The sequence below is a fragment of the Mustelus asterias genome, chromosome 13 (genome assembly GCF_964213995.1).
Source record: "Mustelus asterias chromosome 13, sMusAst1.hap1.1, whole genome shotgun sequence".
Taxonomy (NCBI): domain Eukaryota; kingdom Metazoa; phylum Chordata; class Chondrichthyes; order Carcharhiniformes; family Triakidae; genus Mustelus; species Mustelus asterias.
The window spans coordinates 25,327,426-25,352,104 of NC_135813.1; the positions used below are offsets into that span (position 1 = coordinate 25,327,426).

The window sequence follows — 24,679 nt, forward strand, 5'->3', positions numbered from 1 at the left end:
TCTTTTTAAAAGATCTGTACATGTCATCAGAATGCTCTGCAAATCTGCAACAGTGTAAGACTGTGAGCATTGATCTGACCCAAAATAACTGCCCCCGGGTCACAATCCTGGAACTGCCTTCCAAGCAACACTGAAGTTCTACATGGACTGCAGTGCTTCAAGAAGGTGTCTCACCACCACTTTCTCAAGAGCAGTTTGAGTTGAGGAGTAAATACCAACCTTGTCAGCAACGCCCATATCCTGTGAACAAATAAATCTTTTTTTAAATTAACCTACAAATAACGTGTTAACCAATCCCTTATGCCTGGTGGTGCTTTGATGTCTATGTAGCAAGCTCAAGGACTTACTTGGTGAGAACCCAGCAGTGAGAAGAAGAGTGTCTCCCTGCACAGTAAGGAAATTCCTTGCCTCACCTACCCAGGCTTTCCTGCCTCTCCCTTCCTCCCACTCCACCCTTCCCTACCACGCGCCAACACTGATTCCCTTCCCAGAGAGTGTTCTCCCAAGTCTGCCACATCCAAGCAGCTCGATTTGAACAGTTGGCCATTGCCTCTTTGCCACTTTGGTTGCAAAGATGGCAAGCAATTTCCAATTGATGCCCAGTGCATGAAGTCAGACCCTCTGCGTGCTCTCTGAGGGGGAGAGTTGGGTGGTGGATGCAGAGGGGTGAGCAGGTGGATGTTGGCTTAGCTTCACCCCTATCCCCAAGACAAAAAGCAACCACAAAGCCAAATTCATAGAAACATAAAAAATAGAAGCATAGAAAATAGAAACAAAGGAACTAGAAGCAGGAGGAGGCCATTCGGCCCTTCGAGCCTGCGCCACCATTCATTTTGATCACGGCTGATCATCGAATTCAATATCCTGATTCCCCCTTCTGCCCCCATATCCCTTGATCCCTTGTGCCCCAAGAGCTATAACCAATTTCTTCCTGAAATCACAGGTACAGAGCTGAGTAAAACCTACTGTGGTGCATCCGAAAGAATTAACTGCCGAATGGCATATACCTCTGCTAAACAACTTCCACCTGCTGTCAAAAGATTAGCATGTGAACAGAGATGAGGAGAAATTTCTTCAGCCAGAGAGTGGTGGGTCTGTGGAATTCATTGCCACAGAGGGCTGTGGAGGCCGAGACGTTGAGCGTCTTCAAGACAGAAATTGATAAATTCTTGATTTCTCGAGGAATTAAGGGCTATGGGGAGAGAGCGGGTAAATGGAGTTGAAATCAACCATGATTGAATGGTGGAGTGGACTCGATGGGCCGAATGGCCTTACTTCCGCTCCTATGTCTTATGGTCTTATGTGGTTTAGGGTCAATAGTAGACAAGTTACAATAAGCTGGCTCGGTGCAGTTAATGCTCTCGTTAAAGGGATATTGTTAACCGAAGCTTTCAGTCTCGACAAAGATTCCAGTTGATAGAATAAGGCGTGGGGTGGCAGTTTTTCAATGCAAATATGGACAGTTATTTTAAGACTGCTTCAGTCATTGTTCAGACAATTGCACAGTGAAAACAGTTCGAGAGATCATTTGTTATTTAAATCCCACCGCAATAGTAATAAAAACAGAACTCAGCAGGCATGGCAGCATCTGTGGAGAGAGAAGCAGAGTTAATGGGCGACATTTTACAGTCCCACGTGCCACGGGACTGTCAGATTTTCCATCCCGCTCGCAATGATTCCCGCAACCGGCAGGACTGGAAAATCCAGCCAATGTTTTGAGTCCAATTCTTCTTTGGAACTGGAAAATATGTGGGGCGATTTTGCGCTTGTGACTGCCACGAGCGCCAATGTCAGTGTGGGCACAAAATCACGTGAGAATTGGAAAAGGAGATTCTTGCTGGCGAGATCTCATTTTCCGATTTCCTCTGTCCCTCGCCGGGGACGTAACGAGGTTCCCACTGCGGGAACCTCATTGTATATGTTTTCATCATTGAATTTGAAATACAACTAAAAGGCTTCGCTCCCCTCCCCCGCTGCATAGAGGTCATGTCAGCGAGGTTTACAGCACATATTTAAAAACATGAAGCAGTTGAGGGGAACGCGCTAAGGGCCACACAGGGAAGTGTAGCCCCCGGGGGAAGGGACACGCCTGGGTGGTGCATTGACAGTGTGGCATTGCCGGGTTGGGCCCTCTGGGGAGCTCCAGTGGGGGTGTCGTCTTATGTGTGTGGAGGGATGGGGCTGCCCAGCTGCGTTTGGGGAGGTTCCCCTTATCCGTGGGGAGGGGGGAGGAGGGGTTGGCCCAGGGTGTGTGGGAAGTTTTGCACGGTGCTTGAGGGGAGGGATGTGAATGGGGGGGAACGTAGATCCTCCGATGTCTGTGGAGCCAGCATTGCCGACTCTATCAAGTCCCACCAGCACGATGATGAAAACCAACAAAAAACATTTCTACGCACGGAGCACCAGAGATTCTGGAGAGAAAACTCGGCCGTGCAGCTGGAGAGCTACAAGCTGGTTTTCCCGTCTTGCCTCAGTCAGCACTCTGTGCACAGAGTGCAAAATTCCACCCGCAGTGTGTTACATCTATGCAGACAGTTGATATACCCGTGGCTTATCACACAGGGTTCCATTCTGATCCACCGTTGTGTAAGCCGGATTATAGAATCATAGAATAGAATCCCTACAGTGCAGAAGGAGGCCATTCGGCCCATCGAGGCTGTACCGACCACAATCCCTCCCAGGCCCATTCCCGTAACCCCAGACATTTACCCTGCTGATCCCCCTGACACTAAGGGGCAATTTAGCATGGCCTGTCAACTAACCCGCACATCTTTGGAATGTGGGAGGAAACCGGAGCACCCGGAGGAAACCCACGCAGACACGAGGAGAACGTGCAAACTCCTCACTGACAACAAAATGCTGCTGTTAAAGAAATTGTGTACAAAATAATGAAATTAGTGCATTTGGACAACAGGAATGCTCTTTTATTTCAATGTGAACTAAATACAAAATGGTTGATTTGCTAGCACCTAAATTAATGGATGATGGATGAACTACAACTCGATATATTAACTATCTCTTACCAAGATAACTAATAGTAATGTATCTTCTCTCCACAGCACGGTCAAATTTGATTCCGAGTCCCCCAACCTATAACTCTGACTATAACTACCTTTCCTGGGAGGGATATGCCAATGTTAGTTATTTCACTCGCCTCCTGCCACCTGTACCAAAGGACTGCCCGACACCCACTGGAACACTAGGTAAGAACAGTCATGTAAGTTCAACCACTTCTTCACTCATTTAATCCTCACTCTGCCAAATAGATATTACTGCCTTGGGGCCAACTGGAGGAGCCCGCACCCTCCGTCCGTGGGAATGGCAGCGTGCACCCGAAATCTGGACAGCGGAATTCGCACCGTCGACTTTCCGAGTTCCGGTCGTACTGGCCCCTTGCCGGTGGAGTGGCTTGAAACACAACTCCAGGTGGCTGTGCCCACTGGTGCCTGTTGTGGTTGAGTTTGTCCTGCTACGACACAGATAGGGGGAGCGTAGGTGGGAGTGTTGACATTTAAGATGGTGATGAGTGTGGCAGGCATGGGGCTTGGGTGGGGGCTGGAGTCTGAGGAGCATGGCAGCAACTGGGGGAACATGGTGATTGTGGGAAGGAGGGAAGGGAACCTGGTGCCTGGTGTTAGCATAGGCTGAGATAGCCAAGTGAGAGTAAGGGTTAGGGTGTGAGGAGTGACTGAAGGGAGCCCATAGACAGACTGGGGGTGTTCATTTACCCTGGCTGAGTGAAGAAGAGTAAGAAGTCTCACAACACCAGGTTAAAGTCCAACAGGTTTATTTGGCAGCACTAGCTTTCGGAGTCTTGCTCCTTCTTCAGGTGAGTGGGAGTTCTGTTCACAAACATGGCATGTAAAGACACAAACTCAATTTACAAAATAATGGTTGGAATGCAAGTCTTTACAGGTAATCAAGTCTTAAAGGTACAGACAATGTGAGTGGAGAGAGGGTTAAGCACAGGTTAAAGAGATGTGTATTGTCTCCAGCCAGGGCAGTTAGTGAGATTTTGCAAGCCTAGGCAAGTCGTGGGGGTTCCTGGTAGTGTGACAAGATCCTGGTTTAGGCCGTCCTCATGTGTGTGGAACTTAGCTATCAGTTTCTGCTCAGCGATTCTGTGTTGTCGTGTGTCATGAAGGCCGCCTTGGAGAACGCTTACCCGAAGATCAGAGGCTGAATGCCCGTGACTGCTGAAGTGTTCCCCGGCTGGAAGGGAACACTCCTGCCTGGTGATTGTCGAGCGGTGTTCATTCATCCATTGTTGTAGCGTCTGCATGGTCTTCCCCAATGTACCGTGCCTCGGGACATCCTTTCCTGCAGCGTATCAGGTAGACAACGTTGGCCGAGTCACAAGAGTATGTACCGTGTACCTGGTGGATGGTGTTCTCACGTGAGATGATGGCATCCGTGTCGATGATCTGGAACGTCTTGCAGAGGTTGCTGTGGCAGGGTTGTGTGGTGTCGTGGTCACTGTTCTCCTGAAGGCTGGGTAGTTTGCTGCGGCAATGGTCTGTTTGAGGTTGTGTGGTTGTTTGAAGGCAAGAAGTGGGGGTGTGGGGATGGCCTTGGCGAGATGTTCATCTTCATCGTTGAAGGCACCACAGAAGATGTCGTAGCTTCTCCGCTCTGGGGAAGTACTGGACGACGAAGGGTACTCTGTCTGCCGTGTCCCGTGTTTGTCTTCTGAGGAGGTCGGTGCGGTTTTTCACTGTGGCGCATCGGAACTGTCGATCGATGAGTCGAGCGCCATATCCTGTTCATATGAGGGCGTCTTTCAGCGTCTGTAGGTGTCTGTTGCGATCCTGCTCATCTGAGCAGGTCCTGTGTATACGGAGAGCTTGTCTGTAGGGCTGCCAAATAAACCTGTTGGATTTTAACCTGCTGTTGTGAGACTTACTTACCCCAGTCCAATGCCGGCATCTCCACATCATGAGCGAAGAAGATCATTCATCTTCTGAAACTGCTGCCTTGCCCTCTTCCGGAGTGCTCTTGCACTGACCAGGGCTGCCACTGCATCCCAGGCGGGGGAGGTAACCCTGCTGGAAGGCTGCCTCTTGGTGCAGGGGGGTAGAATGTGTCTCGCCTCTGCTCCACTCTGCTCCACTCCATCAGCATCCATGTGAGGGCCCCTCCGAAAAGCGCGGTGCTGCCTTCTTGCCTGCCGTCCCCTGCAGTCGTTGTGGAACGAGTGCTGGGGAGCCATTTATACGGAGCTCCCCAGTGTTTGCAGCAGTTAAGTTGTTGCAGGGTGGGTGAATCAGAAGGAACACACAGCTGGAGCAGCGTGAAACCCATGGGTATAAAAGTTATTGCTAATGAGGCAAAAGATTCCCAAAAACACGTCAGCGCCTGTTAGCGGGAAAGACTCCGTTTCTCTTGCCGGAACCAACACCCTGCCATTCTTTGGTGAGATTTTGTCCATTATCTCTCCGACATCACATTGCCTGCCGGCGGTGAAGATTCCGAGCAGGCGGGTCTGGAAGATCCCACCGCCAGCCAACGGCGAGCTGCCTCCGCGAAACACACCAGGGGGACACAGAAATCCCATCCGTTAATTGCCATACCGGCTGAGTTTTTCCAGCACTTTCTGTTTCTACCAATTTTCCAGTTGGATTTGAGTAACAAATGAACTCTCCGATCACTTCCAAAGTTTCACTGCCTGAACCATTTGCCTAAAGTAGTTTGTAAATAACTGTCTGTATTTGCATTGTAAAACTGCCGCTCCGCACCTTATTCTGTCAACTGGAACCCTTGTCTTGACTGAAAGCTTCTGATAATATCCTCCTAGTGAGAGCATTAACTGTGCCAAGTCCGATTATTGGAACTTGCCTATTATTGGCCCAAAACCAACATTTCTTCCAAAAGATAACGAGGTAAAATCGGAATGATTTTTTTTGATCCTGCCTCATGTTTTTCCAAAACATTTACGGAGAGGCACTGAAGGTGCCAGGCGTTGGCCAGCGATGGTATCATTTAGAATGAAAACTGGAGAATAGGAGGAGAGATCATTATATATAGCTTTTAGAGTTCAGTCTGAGGGAGAGAGTTCCACTCCCTCTCTGTGAAAATTACATCTTGATTTCACACTCTCGTGGCTCGACACTATTCGTGAGATTGTGCCTCACAGAATCGCAGAGTTTTTACAGCTCAGAAGGAGGCCATTTGGCCTATTGTGTCCATACTGGCTCTCTGAATGAACAACCTATTTAGTGCCAATCGCTCGCCCTCTTCCCATAACCCTGCACATTGTTCCTTTTCAAATAACAGTGTAATTCCCTTTTGAAAGCCTTGATTGAAGCAGCCGTCACCACACACTCAGGCCAGTGCATTAGGGGTCTTAAGCACTCGCTGTGTGAAAAAGGTTTTTCTCCTATCGCTTTTGATTCTTTTGCCGATTCCTCTAAATCTCATTGCCGATCCTTACACAAGTGGAACCATTTTCTCCCTATCTCCTCTGTCCTAACCCCTCATGGTTTTGAACACCTCTGTCAAATCTTCTCTTCTCCAAGGAAAACAGTCCCAATTTCTCCAATCTGTCTTTGCAACTCAAATTCCTCATCCTGGGAACCATTCTCGGGAATCTTTTCTTCACTTGCTCCAAAGCTTTCACCTCTTTCCTGAAGTACGTCACCCGGAACCGGATGCGGCACTCCAGCTGGGGCCAGTCTAGTGGGCCCTTCCCACCGGTGAGGTCTTAAAGTCCACGCAAAGGCAACCCCTCCCCCATGGATTACCAGGTGCCACGGTGAGCAAGCAATACAAATTGACGTTGGTGGGACCAGAAGAAGCTGCCTCCACCATGGGAGAATCTGCCGTGGTGGTGTGTGTGTGTGCGTGTGTGTATGTGGCGGGGGGTGGGGGGGGTCCAGAAAGTCCCGACCAGTGTCTTACACAAGCTCCAACCCCCCCCCAATTTTCAGCCACAACACATCATACTTACACTAGTTGTCAGCCTGATTTCACCCCTCCAAATGGTTGCTTTTACTGGTTTGTTATAACTGGATGCGAGGAATCAAGCAGGTGACACGGGCTGTGTTGCAAAGATGCATGGGACTTCAACACACACCCCATTCTTCCTGTCGCATGCTGATGACATTTCAAAATGGTGGCCATCCAAGTGAACCCGGCGACTCACTTCTTTCCCCAGCGTACAAGATGGCCCTGTTTTTGGAGTGATTTTCTTGGAGGCTTTAGGTCAACTTATACAGCAACATCTGCGGTTAAAAAATAATTTTGATTACACAAGACAGCAAATAAGGTCACAGCTTTGGAGGGTTAAAAGGGTATTTTTGCTCACCTTTCTTTTGGCATTCTCCATTTAAGACCTTGAGAGAGAAAAGAGACAATCTATTTTAGGGCTCCTGTCCAAGGTACCAGATCATGTGAGTATGAATGGAGAACGGCTTACGTTTCTCAATGATTTGCCTTCCATCTTTCCAGCTTAGTTGACATTGTTGGCAGAGTCATGACTCAGTCCCAAAAGCTTCCAGAAATTGTGGCACCATGACTATCACACTGAGGTACTATACATCATCCCACGCTTATAACTGATTTACAACCTGTAAAAGATTCATTGGCGGAGAGTCATAATGCAACCAAATGCTATGAAATTCGAATACAAGCTCAAGACATTCAAATGGAATCTCCAACAGACAGAAAGCACAGGAAGGCCGGTCACAATCCTAGCAAAGTCGCAAAGGAAACATTGATGACAGTCTCAAATAATGGGTGGGGTTTTCCGTGCCCTCCGCATCGTGTTTTGCCGAGGGGGCCCACCATTGACAGAAGGTCCTGCTGCTATCAATGAGGTTTCCCATTCTATCCACCCTACTGCCGGGTAACCTGCAGTGGTAGGGGGAGAGGGCCGGGGGCGGGCGGTAGGGTCACTGTCGGCGGGACTGGAATATCCCACTGGCAAGAAGGGCTGGAAAATCCCAACCAGAGAGTGAGAAAATAAATAAATTGAAGCCATCCGCAAAGACAGAAAGCAGTTCAGGCACTTTGGAAGTTTAGCTGGTTAGGTGCATTGGCCATGCTAAATTCTCCCTCAGTGTACCCGAGCAGGCGCCGGAGTGGGGCGATTTTAGGGGATTTTCACAATAACTTCATTACAGTGTTAATGTAAGCCTACTTGTGACACTAATAAAGCTTCTACGGGATATTAGTAATGGTATTACTGAACAAATGTGGCTTTGTTCTGTAACTCCATTTAAAAAAAAACACTCAAACGAGTGATTTGAGAGTTTCCAATTCATTAATAGTCATCAATAACTGTACAAATCATCAACCGGGATTTTCCAGCCCGAGTGGCCGGCGGAATCTTCCGGTCCCACCAAAGGCGGCACTTCCCCCCTCCAGCCCCCCGCCTGTAGCGTACTTTGTGGTGGTGGAGGCGACTCACCATTGGCCACCAGTGGGATCTTCCAGTTCTAGCGAGGTTTATGGCATTTTATATGACTTACCCACCTTGCTACCAGGGATCCCGGGGCGGGGGGGGTTTCCTTCAGTGGGACCGAAAGATCCCGCTGGTGAGAAGGACTGGAAAGTCCCACCCATTGTCTCCTACCCTGTTGCTAGTCACAGGTGATCATTCAGTCTGTTTCATCCCGTGTTTAGTCAATGAGGAAGCAGTGAAATTTCAGGCAAAACCTCATTAAACAAATCAATAACCCAGAAAAATTTAGTTCCCGATTCCCTTTTCCTTATTCCTGTGCATTCTCCAGGGCAGAGACAAACCATATATTCAAACTCTGTTTCCCCCAGGGTGTGGTTATCATTACAAAGCGCTTCTGAGTCAAGGAAATAACGCATTGGAAATAAATTCAGTTAGATCTATGGGCACTGTTTGAAGTTTCACTGTCCACGCATGCCTGGCCATTATTCAGTTCACCTTTGGATTCTCTTGCACTGGGAGAAAGTCTGAGCAGAGGCTTGGCACTTCGTTATGGAGCGTGTGGGACAGTACACAGAACAGGCTTGTCTTTGTGCATCATCTAGTAGGTGGCTGAAGAACCACCATCATGGGAGGCTTGGCATGTGATCCCATTGCATGGCTTTGGCCTTGGTGTGAGACACGCTTAGTTCATAGAATCATAGAAACCCTACAGTGCAGAAGGAGGCCATTCGGCCCATCGAGTCTGCACCGACCACAATCCCACCCAGGCCCTACCCCCACACATTTTACCCACTAATCCCTCTAACCTACGCATCCCAGGACTCTAAGGGGCAATTTTTTTAACCTGGCCAATCAACCTAACCCGCACATTTTTGGACTGTGGGAGGAAACCGGAGCACCCGGAGGAAACCCACGCAGACACGAGGAGAATGTGCAAACTCCACACAGACAGTGACCCGAGCCGGGAATCGAACCCGGGACCCTGGAGCTGTGAAGCAGCAGTGCTAACCACTGCGCTACCGTGCCGCCCCGAATGAATTATATAGTTGGAGAGGCAGAATGAATTCCACAATGCGGTTTTGACTTGCTGTAAATGAAGCACACAAGATCATGTGAATCATCTGGCCAGCCCCCAGGGCAAACACTGGATGCTTGCTGATTGAGAGGCCACAAATGAAAGGAAAGGAAAGGATTTAAAATACGAAGTAGGGCACCGATACTTTAGAACCAATTTCTCAAAACGACACAGTGGGCAGCACAGTGGCACAGTAGTTAGCACAGCTGCATCATAGCGCCAGGGTCCCAGGTTCGATTCCCGGTTCGAGTGACTGCCTGTGTGAGTTTGCACATTCTCCCCATGTCTGCGTGGGTTTCCTCCAGGTGTTCCGGTTTCCTCCCACAGTCCAAAGATGTGCGGATTAGGTTCATTGACCATGTTAAATTGACCCTAGTGTCGGGGGATTAGCAGAGTAAATATGTGGGGTTATGGGGATAGGGTGGGATTGTGGTTGGTGCAGACTCAATGGGCCGAATGGCCTCTTTCTGCACTGTAGGGATTCTATGAAATTTTCACAAGTATATTCTGCTTGTAATAATCCATACTCTCCATGCATTCCAGCCCCGTTGTCTCATGTTCATGCCATCTTTATCAACCACTCCTTAACTCCGACCTATCACTGACCTTACATTCTGCCTCTCCAACTATATAATTCATCACATTTCTATCCCTTCTCAGTTCTGTAGAAGGGTCGTATGGATTCGAAATGTTAAGTTTGTTTCTCTCTCCTCAGATGCTGCCAGACCTGCTGAGTTTATCCAGCAGTTAGGCTGGATAAACTCAGATTTTCATCCCAGATTTTCAGGATTTGAAATATTTTGCTTTGGTGATGCATTGATTTGCCGTGACGTGTTGCTAATGATTACCTGTTTGTCTCATGTCTCTGATTTGTGTTGTCATCGAAGAATTAGTAATATTGGTAGAACATAGAACATAGAACAGTACAGCACAGTACAGGCCCTTCGGCCCACGATGTTGTGCCGAACCTTTTCCGAAACCAAGATCAAGCTACCCCACTCCCTATCATCCTGGTGTGCTCCATGTGCCTATCCAATAACCGCTTGAAAGTTCCTAAAGTGTCCAACTCCACTATCACTGCGGGCAGTCCATTCCACACCCCAACCACTCTCTGAGTAAAGAACCTACCTCGGACATCCCTCCTATATCTTCCACCACAAACCTTATAGTTATGCCCCCTAGTAACAGCTACATCCACCCGAGGAAATAGTCTCTGAACGTCCACTCTATCTATCCCCCTCATTATCTTATAAACCTCTATTAAGTCGCCTCTCAACCTCCTCCGCTCTAAAGAGAAAAGCCCTAGCTCCCTCAACCTTTCCTCATAAGACCTACCCTCCAAACCAGGCAGCATCCTGGTAAATCTCCTTTGCACTCTTTCCAGTGCTTCCACATCCTTCTTATAGTGAGGTGACCAGAACTGCACACAATATTCCAAATGTGGTCTCACCAAGGTCCTGTGCAGTTGCAGCATAACCCCACGGTTCTTAAAGCACCGTCAGCACTGAGAGCGTACCCAGAAGAGAAGGGGAGACAGTGACGTAGTGGTCATCACAGCAGCTGGTGAAATTTAAATTCACTGAATAAAATCTGGAATTGAAAAGCTAGCCTCAGTAATGGTCACCATGAAACTATCGCCACTTATTGTAAAAAGCCATCTGGTTCACTAATACCCTTTAGCAAGAGAAATCTGCCATCCTTACCTGGTCTGGCCCATATGTGTGACTCTAGATTCACCGCAATGTTGTCGACTCTTAACTGCCCTCTGAGATGGCCCAGCAAGTCATTGAGTTTAAGGGCAGTTAGGGATGGGCAGCAGAAGCTGGTCTTGCCAGGGGGCAACCCGCATCCCATGAAATAATTTTTTTTAAGCTTGCAATTGACAGCAGAGAGATTCAAACCTGTGCATGCTATAAGAGATAAATGGACAATTTATCAAGGCACATCTCAAGATGTGTGGGTTAGGGTGATTATCCATGTCAAATTGCCCCCTTAGTGTCAGGAGGGCTAGCAGGGTGAATACATGGGGTTACAGGGATAGGGCCTGAGTGGGATTGTTGTCGGTGCAGGCTCGATGGGCCAAATGGCCTGTAAGGATTCTATGATTCTATGAATAACTAACTTTACTGTGAAACTTTGCAGGATACAAGGAATTACCCGATGTAAAAATGTTAGCCGAGGAATTTCTGTTGAGGAAGACATTCATCCCAGATCCTCAGGGCACCAACTTGATGTTTGCTTTCTTTGCCCAGCACTTCACTCACCAGTTCTTTAGGACAGATTTCGACAGGGGTCCAGCGTTTACAAAAGCTCTTGGCCATGGGGTAAGTGGAGACTTTTAAAGGTATAATGCCCTGACCACGGGATAGATCTATGTGTGGAACTGAGGTTTTGAAATGCTGGTTTCTTCGATAGCTCCCTCGCATTTGTAATCTGGAAGCTTTATCTTCCCTGACATTCCTTGGAGGATTTCTGATTTTTCCAAAGCACCATTTATATAATCATAGAATCCCTACAGTGTAGAAGGAGGCCATTCGGCCCATTGAGCCTGAACTGACCACAATCCCACCCAGGCCCTATCCTCATTACCCCACATATTTACTCCGCTAATCCTCCTGACACTAAGAGGCAATTTAGCATGGCCAATCCACCTAACCCGCACATCTTTAGACTTGTAAGAAAGTCGGTGGAACTTTCAGCATTCTTCATATGGCAAACGCTCACATTTATTTTTGTTTGTCGGCACGGTGGCACAGCGAGTAGCACTGCTGTCTCACAGCGCCAGGGACCCAGGTTCAATTCCGGCGTCAGTGACTGTCTGTACGGAGTTCACACATTCTCCCCGTGTCTGCGTGGGTTTCCTCCGGGTGCTCCGGTTTCCTCCCACAGTCCAAAGATGTGCGGCTTAGACTGATTGGCCATGCTAAATTGCCCCTTAGTATCAGGGGGACTAGCTCGGGTGATTACTGGGATAGGGCCTAGGTGGGATTGTTGTCAGTGCAGGATCGATGGACCTCCTTCTGCACTATAGGAATTCCATTCTATGATTTTTAAAATCTACAACATATTACAGGATAATTTTCTTTAAGACATAACATTAACACAAACCATCTTGCTATTCATGGGTGCCTGTACAAATTAAGTCGACAAATTAAGTAGAATGATTCAGAATTGAGCTAAAGATGTTGCAAGAAATCTCTAATATGTACTTCAGACAAAAGGACCTATGGCAAACTGTCAAATCAACTAAGACCAAAAAACACAGTGGAGCATCTGTATAGAATGATGAACCAAGAGAGATTTGGGCCTTATTTGTTAACCTGGACCATACTAATTGCAATAAGAAGTTTAACAACACCAGGTTAAAGTCCAACATGTTTATTTATCCATACTAATTGAACAGAGTACAACTTAACTAGCACCTGAAGTGTAGGGATTTTCCTGCCCTGCCAGAGGTGGGCATCTTTGCGAGCTGGACTGGAAAATCAAGAGCGGCCGAAAGGCAATTGAGTCAAAGCCTCAATGTCCTGACTAACTTACAAAGCAAACAACCTGACCCTTGCGTATTGGGCAACTGGGCTCCAGTAGCCATCTTAATACTTAGTTAGCAAAGTTTCCTATTTTTGCAATAGCTCAGATGCCACCCTGATTCCTTTCGATGATGGGTGCCCTCTCCAAGATGGGAGCAGCCAGGTGAAAATTTACCCTGGTATTTTCTGGGTTTCACCAGAATCCTAGCATTGCGTCCATTTTTCTTCCTTACGCTTTGAATCTGGATGCATGCAGCAACCATCAATGGATATAGAATCCTACAGTGCAGAAGGAGGCCATTCGGCCCATCGAGTCTGCACCAACAACAATCCCACCCAGGCCCTATCCCCATAACCACATGCATTTACCCTAGCTAGTCCTTCTGACACTAAGGGGAAATTTAGCATGGCCAATCCACCTAACCTAATCTTTAGACTGTGGGAGGAAACCGGAGCACCCGGAGGAAACCCACACAGACACAGGGAGAACGTGCAGACTCCGCACAGACAGTGACCCGAGGCTGGAATTGAACCTGGGTCCCTGGCGCTGTGAGGCAGCAGTGCTAACCACTGTGCCACCGTGCCACCCCCATATCTCTCTTTATATCTTGATTCGGGGATATCTCTCCTATCCCTTTTGACATTGTGCTCGATTACAAACAACCCCGATGTAACCGAGGGTTGAATTGAGGGTTCAGAGCTGAGTGAACGAGGCATGAGAGGAATATGTGACTCTCCCCAGGGCTGTTAACAGTCATGCACTGAGGATATTTTTCAGGATAAAAATAGAATCTCTGCGGACGGCCCGGGCAATTAGAAAGCTCATTGAACAGGGGTTTTGCAAGCTAATCACATGCACCATTTCAATAAATGGCTGTAAAAACATAAACAATAATGAGCAGCACTTCAAATGCAGCCAGGGCTATTAGCATCATGAAATGAAAGATGTGGAATAGAGCACAATGTTCTACATTTGTATTAATCCGTTTTGTTCAATCACAGCGAGATTCACTGAACCTGGCATGTTCCCACAGAACGCTTGTGTCTTGAGACGCGACCCATTCTGCTCTGAGCCAATTTGCTTTTTTTAAAAATTCAATGTATTAAACATTTGTTCAGGTTTGAAATGCAAGCAAGTCCCTTTTTTGCGTTGCACATGCCAGGTTAGAGAATTTCAAAGTTCAGAAACATCTATACAATGCGTGTTGTATCCCTGCACTGGTCAGGGACACCAGTGTGCTCCAGTCTGACAGTCTAATTGCTGCATCTTCACCAGACTAGGTGGCACAGTGGTTAGCGCTGCAGCCCTACAGCGCCAGGGACCCGGGTTCAATTCCCGGCTTGGGCCACTGACTTTGTGGAGTCTGCACATTCTCCCCGTGTCTGCATGGGTTTCCCCCGGATGCTCCATTTTCCTCCCACAGTCCGAAAGACGTGCTGGTTGGGTGCATTGGCCATGCTAAATTCTCCCTTAGTGTACCCGAACAGGTGCCGGACTGTGGCGACTTGGGGATTTTCACAGTAACTTCACTGCAGTGTTAATGTAAGTCTACCACAAAGATTGATAATGAATTCAAAACTTGGATACAACTTCTACTATATTTACAACTTTCCAATCATTAATCACCTATTCGAAAGGGCGACACAGTGGCACAGTGGTTAGCACTGCTGCCTCACAGCGCCAGGGACCAAGATTCAATTCCGACCTCGGGTGACTATCTGTGTGGAGTTTCCACTTTCTCCCTGCATGGTTTCCTCCGGGTGCTCTGGTTTCCTCCCACAGTCCAAAAATGTGCGGGTTAGGTGGATTGGCCATGCTAAATTGACCCTAGTGTCAGGGGAATTAGCAGAGTAAATATGTGGCGTTACAGGAATAGGGCCTGGGTGGGATTGTGGTCGGTGTAGACTCAATGGGCCAAATGGCCTCCTTCTGCACTGTCGGGATCCTATGATTCTATGAATTTCAATGAAAGCATATAACGACGGTTGCAGTTGGCTGTGAATCTTTGCAAACCCTGAGGTAAAATGATGGTTACAGTAAAAACTCATTAATAGTGCAGTGACGCTTCCAGTGGTTTAAGCTGTGGGGTGGTTTGGCAGACTCATGACAACATCAGAACAACTGCACCTGTACAAATTTATTGTGGCACAACGGCTCATATGTTCAAACCATGGGGATATCACAGTGCTCAGTCTAATTCTGCCCTGAGGACCTAGCAACAGTTGGCAGATAATTATAAGTCGCTTGATTTTCTCTTCCCAATCCCTCACGCCCAGCTGTGCTGACGTTCATTTTAGTGCTTGCTCAGATTGGCCAACTCAGCATGAAGTAGGCTGGTGACCTTGAAAGTTCCTGGGCATTTTTTGGTTCAGCATTGCAAATGGACAGGTCATTCAGCAAGCAAACAGTTCTTGCAATGATCATCAGCTGAAGAGCAATATTGATCTCCATCCTAGCCAGGACGGCACAGTGGCACAGGATGGCACGGTGGCACAGTGGTTAGACTGCTGCCTCACAGCGCCAGGGACTCGGGTTCGATTCCCGGCTGAGGTCATTGTCTGTGTAGAGTTTGCATGTTCTCCCCGCGTCTGTGTGGGTTTCCTCCGGGTGCTCCGGTTTCCTCCCACACTCCAAAGACGTGCGGGTTAGGTTGATTGGCCATGCTAAGTTTCCCCTTAGTGTCAGGGGGACTAGCAAGGTAAATAGGTGGGGTTACAGGGATAGGGCCTGGGTGGGATTGTGGTCGGTGCAGACTCAATGGGCTGAATGGCCTCCGTCTGCACTGTACGGATTCTAAGATTCTAAGCTGTTCAAGCATGCAACCTCATCTCCCGTCAGAACAATCCTGAGAGAGTTAGACCACATGAATAATCCACCCCTTTATCATAATTACTTTATCATAAATACATTGCTTTGGCAGTGGGTGAGTATAACTATTAACTGCGGTTGAAGACAATAACTTGTGGTCAAGTTGCCCTTTGGGAGCAAAGCAAATTTAATGCGAAAACGTTGTTCATGAGTGTCAGCTTGTTCAGGGTGTTTGAGGGATATTAGTGGGGAAAAAAACATTTGCCCAAAACTTAAAGTGCTTTAATATTTCCCAGGTGGATTTGAGCCATATTTATGGAAGCACTTTGGAACGACAGCATCACCTGAGACTCTTCAAGGACGGGAAACTCAAATATCAGGTACCCAACCAGAAACGCTCTTCGTAAACAAAATGATCAGAGTCCCAATTATTGGGACTTTATGCTGCAGATTCAGCAGCTAAGATTCTTAATTAGGTGCAATTTGGTGGCCTAAAGTATTGGCACACCGAGTTCTGGGGTGGTGGCATCAGTTAAAAGCAGCTTTAATCTCTGGTGCCGCTGCACTGCCAGTTTTGGAAGCACTTAAGAAACATCGAAACTAGAAGCAGTAGTAGGCCATTATGCCCTTCGAGACGCTCCGCCATTTATTTTGATCATGGCTGATCATCAAATTTAATATCCTGATCCCGCCTTCTCCCCCTTGATCCCTTTAGCCCCAAGAGCTAGAGAAATATTGGACAGGATCCTTACAGAGCAAAAAGAGGCTATTTGGCCCATCGAGTCTGCACCGACTCTCCGAAAGGGCATCCCACCCACGCCTTCCCCTCCAGCCCCCACACATTTTCCATGACTAATCCCCTTAACCAATACATCTTTGGACACTAAGGGGCAATTTAGCATGGTCAATCCACCAAACCCGCACATGTGTGGAGTGTGGGAGGAAGCTGGAACACCCGGAGAAAACCCACGCAGACACGGGGAGAATGTGCAAACTCCACACACAGTCAACCGAGGACGGAATTGAACCAGGATCCCTGCACTGTGAGGTAGCAGCGCTAACCACTGTGCCAGCAGTGAGCATTTAAAAGAAATAATAATTTACAGAGATGTGGGCATCGCTGGGAGGCCAGCATTTATTGCCCTTGAGAAGGTGGCGTTGAGCTGCCTTCTTGAACCGCTACAGTCCCTGCAGGTGTGCGGTGGAGTGGCTGTGCATGCCGATAGTCAGACCTCACAAGGAAACTGTGACTGAAGCCTGCAACTTGGATCGCAAAGATCGGGAGGGATACAACAACTTATGTTGAGGCCTTCCCGGGAACCACAGTCAAGCATCTCAGAAACCATTCTGAGATGCACGGCGGCACGGTAGCACAGTGGTTAGCACTGCTGCTTCACAGCTCCAGGGACCTGGGTTCGATTCCTGGCTTGGGTCACTGTCCGTGTGGAGTTTGCACATTCTCCTTGTGTCTGCATGGGTTTCCTCCGGGTGCTCTGGTTTCCTCCCGCAGTCCAAAGATGTGCGGGTTAGGTTGACTGGCCATGCTAAAAAATTGCCCCTTAGTGTCCTGAGATGCGTAGGTTAGAGGGGTTAGTGGGTAAAATATGTAGGGATATGGGGGTAGGGCCTGGGTGGGATTGTGGTCGGTGCAGACTCGATGGGCCGTATGGCCTCTTTCTGTACTGTAGGGTTTCTATGATTCAGTTTGGCTTTTGGCGAAAGCGGTTTTATCATCTACAGAATCACACAGAAAGGCAGACAGCGGGAGTGAATGTGTTTTATTATTTTATGCTGCAGCAGCGGATCAGGTGTTTAATTTCCTGTTTTCTGCTCAATAAAACCTCCTCCTCAGAAAACCCTGTCATCTCGCCAGCAGTTTGTTAATTCTGGCAGAAAGCAAAGAGGGAAGCTGATCCCAAACATGCTGCTCAATTACAAAAAAAAAAGGATTGGCATGTTTGTGCATCTGCTCATAATGGTTTTTTAACATCAGTCTCAGGGAAAGGAAATCACGTTTTTGGCATCGAGCATTTACAATGCTCGGGTTGCTATAGTTACCTTGCAGGACCAATCTCAGCTCCTTTGTTAATCATCTCAATTGCACTGTCTTGTTTACAGAGGCTACACATGACAGTGCCGGATTTAGACTTGGTGAGGCCCTAAGCTACATAAAGCTTGGAGGGCCCTTGTTAAAAAGTTACACCAAAAGGTCTCACAAAGGTGCATACCAAAACAGGACCTTGGGTCGCCACAAAAAAATTGAAAACATAATTATCCCTTTTAATTATTTAATAGCGAGGTATTTAAACTGAAAAATACAAATTATTTTCAAATGAATGCATTTACAGATTACATAGAAACATAGAAAAACTACAGCACAAAACAGGCCCTTTGGCCCCACAAGTTGTGCCGAACATATCCCTACCTTTTAGGCCTACCTATAACCCTCCATCCTATTAAGTCCCATGTACTCATCCAGGAGTCTCTTAAAAGACACTATTGAGTTTGCCTCCACCACCACTGACGGCAGCCGATTCCACTCGCCCACCACCCTCTGTGTGAAAAACTTCCCCCTAACATTTCCCCTGTACCTACCCCCCAGCACCTTAAACCTGTGTCCTCTCGTAGCAGCCATTTCCACCCTGGGAAAAAGCCTCTGAGAGTCCACCCGATCTATGCCTCTCAACATCTTGTATACCTATTTATCATTTGTCTGGCTTGATCTCTCTCACAGATTATAATATAGTGTACCCTGGAAACAATACTGAAATGTAATTTTAAAAATAATTTTAAGATACATTAATATATATACAAAATGCTGACAAAATAAGTAATCAGGATCACTTTTATTAATATAAGTAATGATGAAATCGTCTGCAACATCAGAAAACTGATATCATATACAACTTAAAATGAGGCCCTGCGGATTGTGAGGCCCTAAGCTGTAGCTTGTTTAGCTTATGCCTAAATCCGACACTGCATGTTGAGAGTTGCTGCTTGCGCTGAGACTCGGAGCTGGGACTGGGGGAACCGGACACAGGCTGGGTGACTCAGTCACGTTTGCAGCTATTACCCTGTTGCCCACCACATTAACTCTCTTTCCCAATCCTGCGTGTCATATCGATCTCACAAACTTTAAGGCAAGCTTCAAGATCAATGATGGGGGCAATTTTTGGCAGAAAATAGATGGGAATAGCATGTGGAGGGTGACCATTTTAACATTGGTTGTCTGCCTGTTCTGAGTTTCAGGCTGACTTTGATGAGTGGAGGCCAGAGCTCATGTGGGAAGTAGTTGGTGGCCTCACCAATGAATGCAAACCTGGCTAAGATGACTCCATTAAAACCCCCGACACTATTTTTGCCTGTGGACTGGTCACAGTACAGAAGGACGTCATTCGATTCTTTGAGCACATGCTGGATCTCTGTAAGAGCAATTTCTTTAGTTCCAATCAATTGCCATTTCCCCATATTTCTTCCCTTCAGGCGCTCATCCCACCCCTGTGCCACTGTGCCATCCTAAAGACATTAAGTTGAACTGTTAGCCTCTCTGGAATATGATTTGGCCTCAGTGAACCTGGTATATGGCCGGGATTCTCCCAAAAAGAAACTAAGTGCCCAACAGGTGGGAAAACGGGAGATTTTCCCGCCCATTATTTTTGGGCATGTTTAGTTTCTCGAATTTCCGGCACTGTGCTCCACGAGTGCCTCAAGGGGACTAATGCCAGTAAGTGGGGGGGAGACTGGCAGCATAGTGCTGAACAGGACATTGCGCATTCGCCGATCTGTCAGTGGGGAGATCGGCTCATGAACACTGCCTCCTCCCCCGCCCATCTCCGGCCTCCCTCTCCCAGTTGCCGGCTTCCCAAACACCCCTTCCTCCACAAGTGCCAGCCTACCCTCCCCTCCCCCGCCCCAGCCAGCCCCAATCACCACCCCCCCAATGGCCAGCCCCGAACCACCCCCTCATGTGCAGCCCCAATTGCCTCTTCCATCCCTCGCCCACCGACCCCTTTGGAGAGTGCGCAGCAGGTGCCGTCCCCACCACCATCGATCGTTCCCCCAGTAGGCTTTGCTTCCTTGGCATTGCCTGGTGCCTAGTGGACAGTGCCAGAGTGCCCGGTCGGCAGTGCTAGGCTGGCACTGTTGGGGTACCAGGCTGGCATTGCCAGGCTGGCATTGCCCAAGGAGCATCCCCCTTGTCGCCGACCTCCTGGGGGAACCCTCAATGGCCTCTGTCTCCATCAGTGGGGTGAGCACGCCTGGTCCCCGTCAACGTGGATCAGTTGTAATCCGTGCCGTTGGGAGCCTCTCCCGGCGGGGAGGGAGACACTAGTGAGCGCGGAGACTACTATCCCGGGCTCGCTAATCAGATTGAGATTGGAATTTCAATATGGTAATCAGCCTTGCGCCGATTTCCAGTGCGGGGCTAATTACGTTCAAAAACATTGGCTGGGAGACTCACCGGTTGCGAGTCCCGCTACAGGCCCCCGTTGATGTCTCCAGGCTGCTGCGGTACTGGAGCAGCGCAGTGGGCCGGGAGAATCCCCACCGTGACTTTGTTCAGCGCGAAGTATTGCAAAAAATAAATTGGACCTTGGTGCTTAAAATGCCCATGAGTGTAACAATTACAGGCTAATTAAATGTGTTATAAATGCTGCTTTTTTGGAGCATGTATATGTATGTGTAACACTGACAAGGGCCCTTTAGTATAGTTTCAGATTCCAGTAGCAGAATGTAAGCACGCACAAGCAAACATAATGTGATGCATTGTGTTGGAATGCTAAATGTCTCCTCAATTACAAAATAACATTGGTTGAATATTTGGATCCAACAAGGGGACATTAAACAAGCGAGAAAGGAACAGATGCCATTTGTTCTACAGTTTGGCTACATAATAAAACCATAAGATATCGGAGCAACAGCTGGCCATTCAGCCCATCGAGTCTGCTCCACCATTCAATGAGGTCATGACTAATCTGATCATTTTCAACTCCACTTTCCCATCTTATCCGCATAACCCTTGATTCCCTGTCTGTCTCACCCTTAATGATGCAGCCTCTCCAGCCCTCTGTGGTAATTCCACCGATTCACTCTCAGAAGAAATTCAACCTCATAGAATCATAGAACCCTACAGTGCAGAAGGAGGCCATTCGACCCATCGAGCCTGCACCGACCCAGTCCCTATCCTCATAACCCCATGTATTTACCCTAGCTCGTCCCCCTGACGCGAAGGGGCAATTTATCATGGCCAATCCACCAAACCATCTCTGTCTTAAATGGGCGACCCCTCGCTCTGAGATTATGCCCTCTGGTCCTCGACTCTCCGAGGAGTCTAAGTAAGGTCATCCCTCATTCTTCTAAATTCCAATGAGTACAGGTAATGTGGGGCAAAATCTGACCAAAAAGTGGCAGAATGTTGTTTCAGGTGAGAAAACCGGCGTGTTTCTCTTCAGAGAAACCGGTTGGTTTTCTCTCCAGACTTTACAACACTCTGCCCAAAAAAAAATCAAGGGAGCGTGTTCCACACCGTCGTTCAGGGGAGCGGGTGCCTAAACACGCCGGCAGAGCCTGGCTGCACTGAGATTGGAGCGCCATCTCTAAAGGTCGCCCCGATCAGAACAGCAATAACCCTACACCCCCACCCCGACCCTGCCAGCCCACCACGGAAGTCTCTGGAACGCCACTCCAACCGCTGACCCGATTGGAGCCAACACTCATTCCTGCGCCACCCCCGTTCTCCCCCCACCCCACCACCCCCCCCACACCCCCCGCCCCCCCCCCCCCCCAAATCTTTGGCCCCTTTCAACCCACCCCAAAATGTTGGAGCTCAAGGGGGGAGGGGGCATTATCTGGCAAGGGAGGTGTATGTGTATGTAAATCAGGTTCACGCCCCCTAGGATGATATCATTGGTAAAGGGCGGGAACAATCCAAAATCCCGATCTCGCTGGGGAAATCAGCGACTTCCGGATCTTGAGCCCCCGCTGGCAGTCCCGAGGATGGCATGAATGGCCCAGGATCATGCACCACCCCCCCCCACCCCCCCGTCAATTATTTCCTTTTCAACCCTGGCATCACATACTATGTGGATGGTAGTAGTGGTCCTTTAGTCTGTCCTGTGACCCTCTAGAACCCTTTCTTTAAAGCAGTGAGTCAGCAATTCCACGGACTGTTATGTTGATTCCAGTATCAATAAGTGGTCGTTATTGGCCTGTGTGATGCTAATGTTTGCAAATGTGGCCTGTCCCACAATGCATCAGGGAAGTTCATTTCCAACTCCTGTCATCATAGAATCCCTACAGTGCGGAAGGAGGCCATTAGGCCCATCGAGTCTGCACCGACTCTCCAACAGAGCATCTTACCCAGGCCCACTCCCTGCCCTGTCCCCGTAACCCCACACATTTATCCCACTAATCTACACACCTTAGAGGCAATTGAGAATGGCAAAGCCACCCAACCTGCACATCTTTGGACTGCGGGAGGAAACCGGAGCACCCGGACACGGGGAGAACGTGCAAACTCCACACAGACAGTGACCCCCAAGGCCAGAATTGAACCCGGGTCCCTGACGCTGTGAGGCGGCAGTGCTAACCACTGTGCCACCGTGCTGCCAGTAGCAGAACTGGCTATCGTGCGTCATGCACCAATGACCTCAAGACACGGGAATCAATATTTGATCTGGTGAGGTTGATGAGTTTACTTACAACATACAATCCCATTAACAAAAAGGAGCGAAATATAGATTGTCAGAAGTTGAACCGTACTGGTGTTACATTGCATTACTGTACACATCAAGTGGCGATTAAACAATAAACCCATCAACACCTGTGAATTCCTGAACAAATGTTACAATATATCAAATATTTCCATTAAGACGAGGAAACTTTGACTGAAAACATGTTAAAACATCAAATATTTCTTCAAGGTGACACAATACTTGGACTTTACTCCAGACTATGCACTAGGCAATGCCATTCTATCAGCCCCAACAACCTTCACAATCTCCTTGTACTACGTTCTCTGGCCATGTACTATGAGCTTTGAAAATTGCTTTGATTTATTTTCTTCTCATTGAGCAGTGGGTATGGCATATTAAGTGTGCCTCAAATACTTTATTTTCTTGCTTTTAGCTTTCCATTGAAAAGCTAGAAAAGAATTTAAGTACATATGGACAATTAAATCAGACGCAGGAGTAGGTCTCTTGAGCCTGCTTTTCAAAGTAAAGGAATAAACTGAGAAATCATAGAATCCCGACAGTGCAAGGAGGCCATTCGGCCCGTCGAGTCTGCACTGGAGGAAACCCACGCAGACACAGGGGGAATGTGCGAACTCCACTCAGACAGTCATCTTAGAGCCTCTCTTCCACCCTACCCCGTTAATCCCACACATTTCTCACGGCTAATCCATCTAACCTACACATCTTGGAACACTTGGTACGGTAGGGACGGCACGGTAGCACAGTGGTTAGCACTGCTGCTTCACAGCTCCAGGGACCTGGGTTCGAATCCCGGCTCGGGTCGCTGTCAGCGTGGAGTTTGCAAATTCTCCCCGTGTCTGCGTGGGTTTCCTCCGGGTGCTCCGGTTTCCTCCCACAGTCCAAAGGTGTGCGGGCTGGGTTGATTGGCCATTCTAAATTACTCCTTAGTGTCCCGGGATGCATAGGTTAGAGGGGTTAGTGGGTAAATATGTAGGGATATGTGGATAGGGTCTGGGTGGGGTTGCGGATGGTGCAGACTCGATGGGCCGAATGGCCTCTTTCTGCACTGTAGGATTCTATGATTCTCAGGGTCAAGTTAGCATGGCCAATCCACTAACCCGTACATCTTTGGACTGTGGGAAGAAAGCAGGGCACCCGGAGGAAACACAGACAGCTACCCAAGGCAGGAATCGAACCAGGGTCCCTGACGCTGTGAGACAGCCGTGCCAACAACTATGCCACCCTTAATGTTTCATTAATATTTGGTTTGCATTAAGGTAATTAAAGGAGAAGTTCTTCCTCCATCCGTGAAGGATGTACCCATCAAAATGAAATACCCCAGCTCTTTACCAGAGGAAAAACGTTTTGCCATTGGCCATGACGTATTTGGTTTGGTGCCTGGACTGATGATGTACGCCATCATCTGGCTTCGAGAGCACAACCGAGTCTGCGATATCCTGAAGGAAGAACATCCGACTTGGAGTGACGAGCAGCTTTTCCAAACCACCAGGCTCATACTTATAGGTAGGGACCTTCATTTGTTTTGTACAAGATTTTCTTCCCTGACCTTTGACCAGTGTTTCATTGCCCGTTTTCACTCACTAGACGTACCTGATCTCGCCATCCATGTCAGACTTCTTCAAATGAAATGGCGCAGTGGAATGGCACATTGCACAACTGTGCCCTCCTCCAACAGGAACACTTCAAGATTTAGTTCCACAGACCACAGTCCTGTACCCATTTAATAAGAGAAAGTCAAACACGCTCAGCGAAGGCACGAATAATCAGTGTTCGGAAATAATTTCAAGGGCAGGGGAACAGAGGGAACAATATTATTACGCCAGTAATGACCAATCACATTTACATCATCCCTTGAACGTAGGAAAACATCCAAAAGTGTTTCACAGAGCTGTAATCAAACAAATAGACACCAAACCCAAGAACGAAACAGTAGGAGGGGTATCAAAAAGCTCAGTGAAAGAAAAGGTCTCACAAGATGAGGGCAAAGGGGTTGGGCTTGGGGGTGGGGTGGGCGGGGGGGGCATGCAATGGAGGTGGGTAGAGGTATAGGGAGGTGCAAGCATAGGGAGAGGACTCCAGAGTGTGGGGATGAGAGGGGGAAGGCACATGGGGGTGCAGGGAGGATAGGGGATCCACACAACAGACCAC

General features: G+C 48.2%; 1 protein-coding gene across 2 annotated transcripts in view; it reads left to right on the top strand.

Annotated features, from left to right (window-relative positions):
* Positions 1 to 24,679, top strand: part of LOC144502519 (prostaglandin G/H synthase 1-like) — a 106,124-nt gene that overhangs the window by 67,824 nt on the left and 13,621 nt on the right. Inside the window, exons 5-8 of one of the 2 annotated variants that reach the window (XM_078226573.1) lie at positions 3,060 to 3,203; positions 11,619 to 11,800; positions 16,112 to 16,195; positions 23,788 to 24,034. In XM_078226573.1, the coding sequence (XP_078082699.1) occupies positions 3,060 to 3,203; positions 11,619 to 11,800; positions 16,112 to 16,195; positions 23,788 to 24,034 (657 nt within the window). The remainder of the gene's footprint in view (positions 1 to 3,059; positions 3,204 to 11,618; positions 11,801 to 16,111; positions 16,196 to 23,787; positions 24,035 to 24,679) is intronic. The other variant, XM_078226574.1, reaches the window with a different exon arrangement.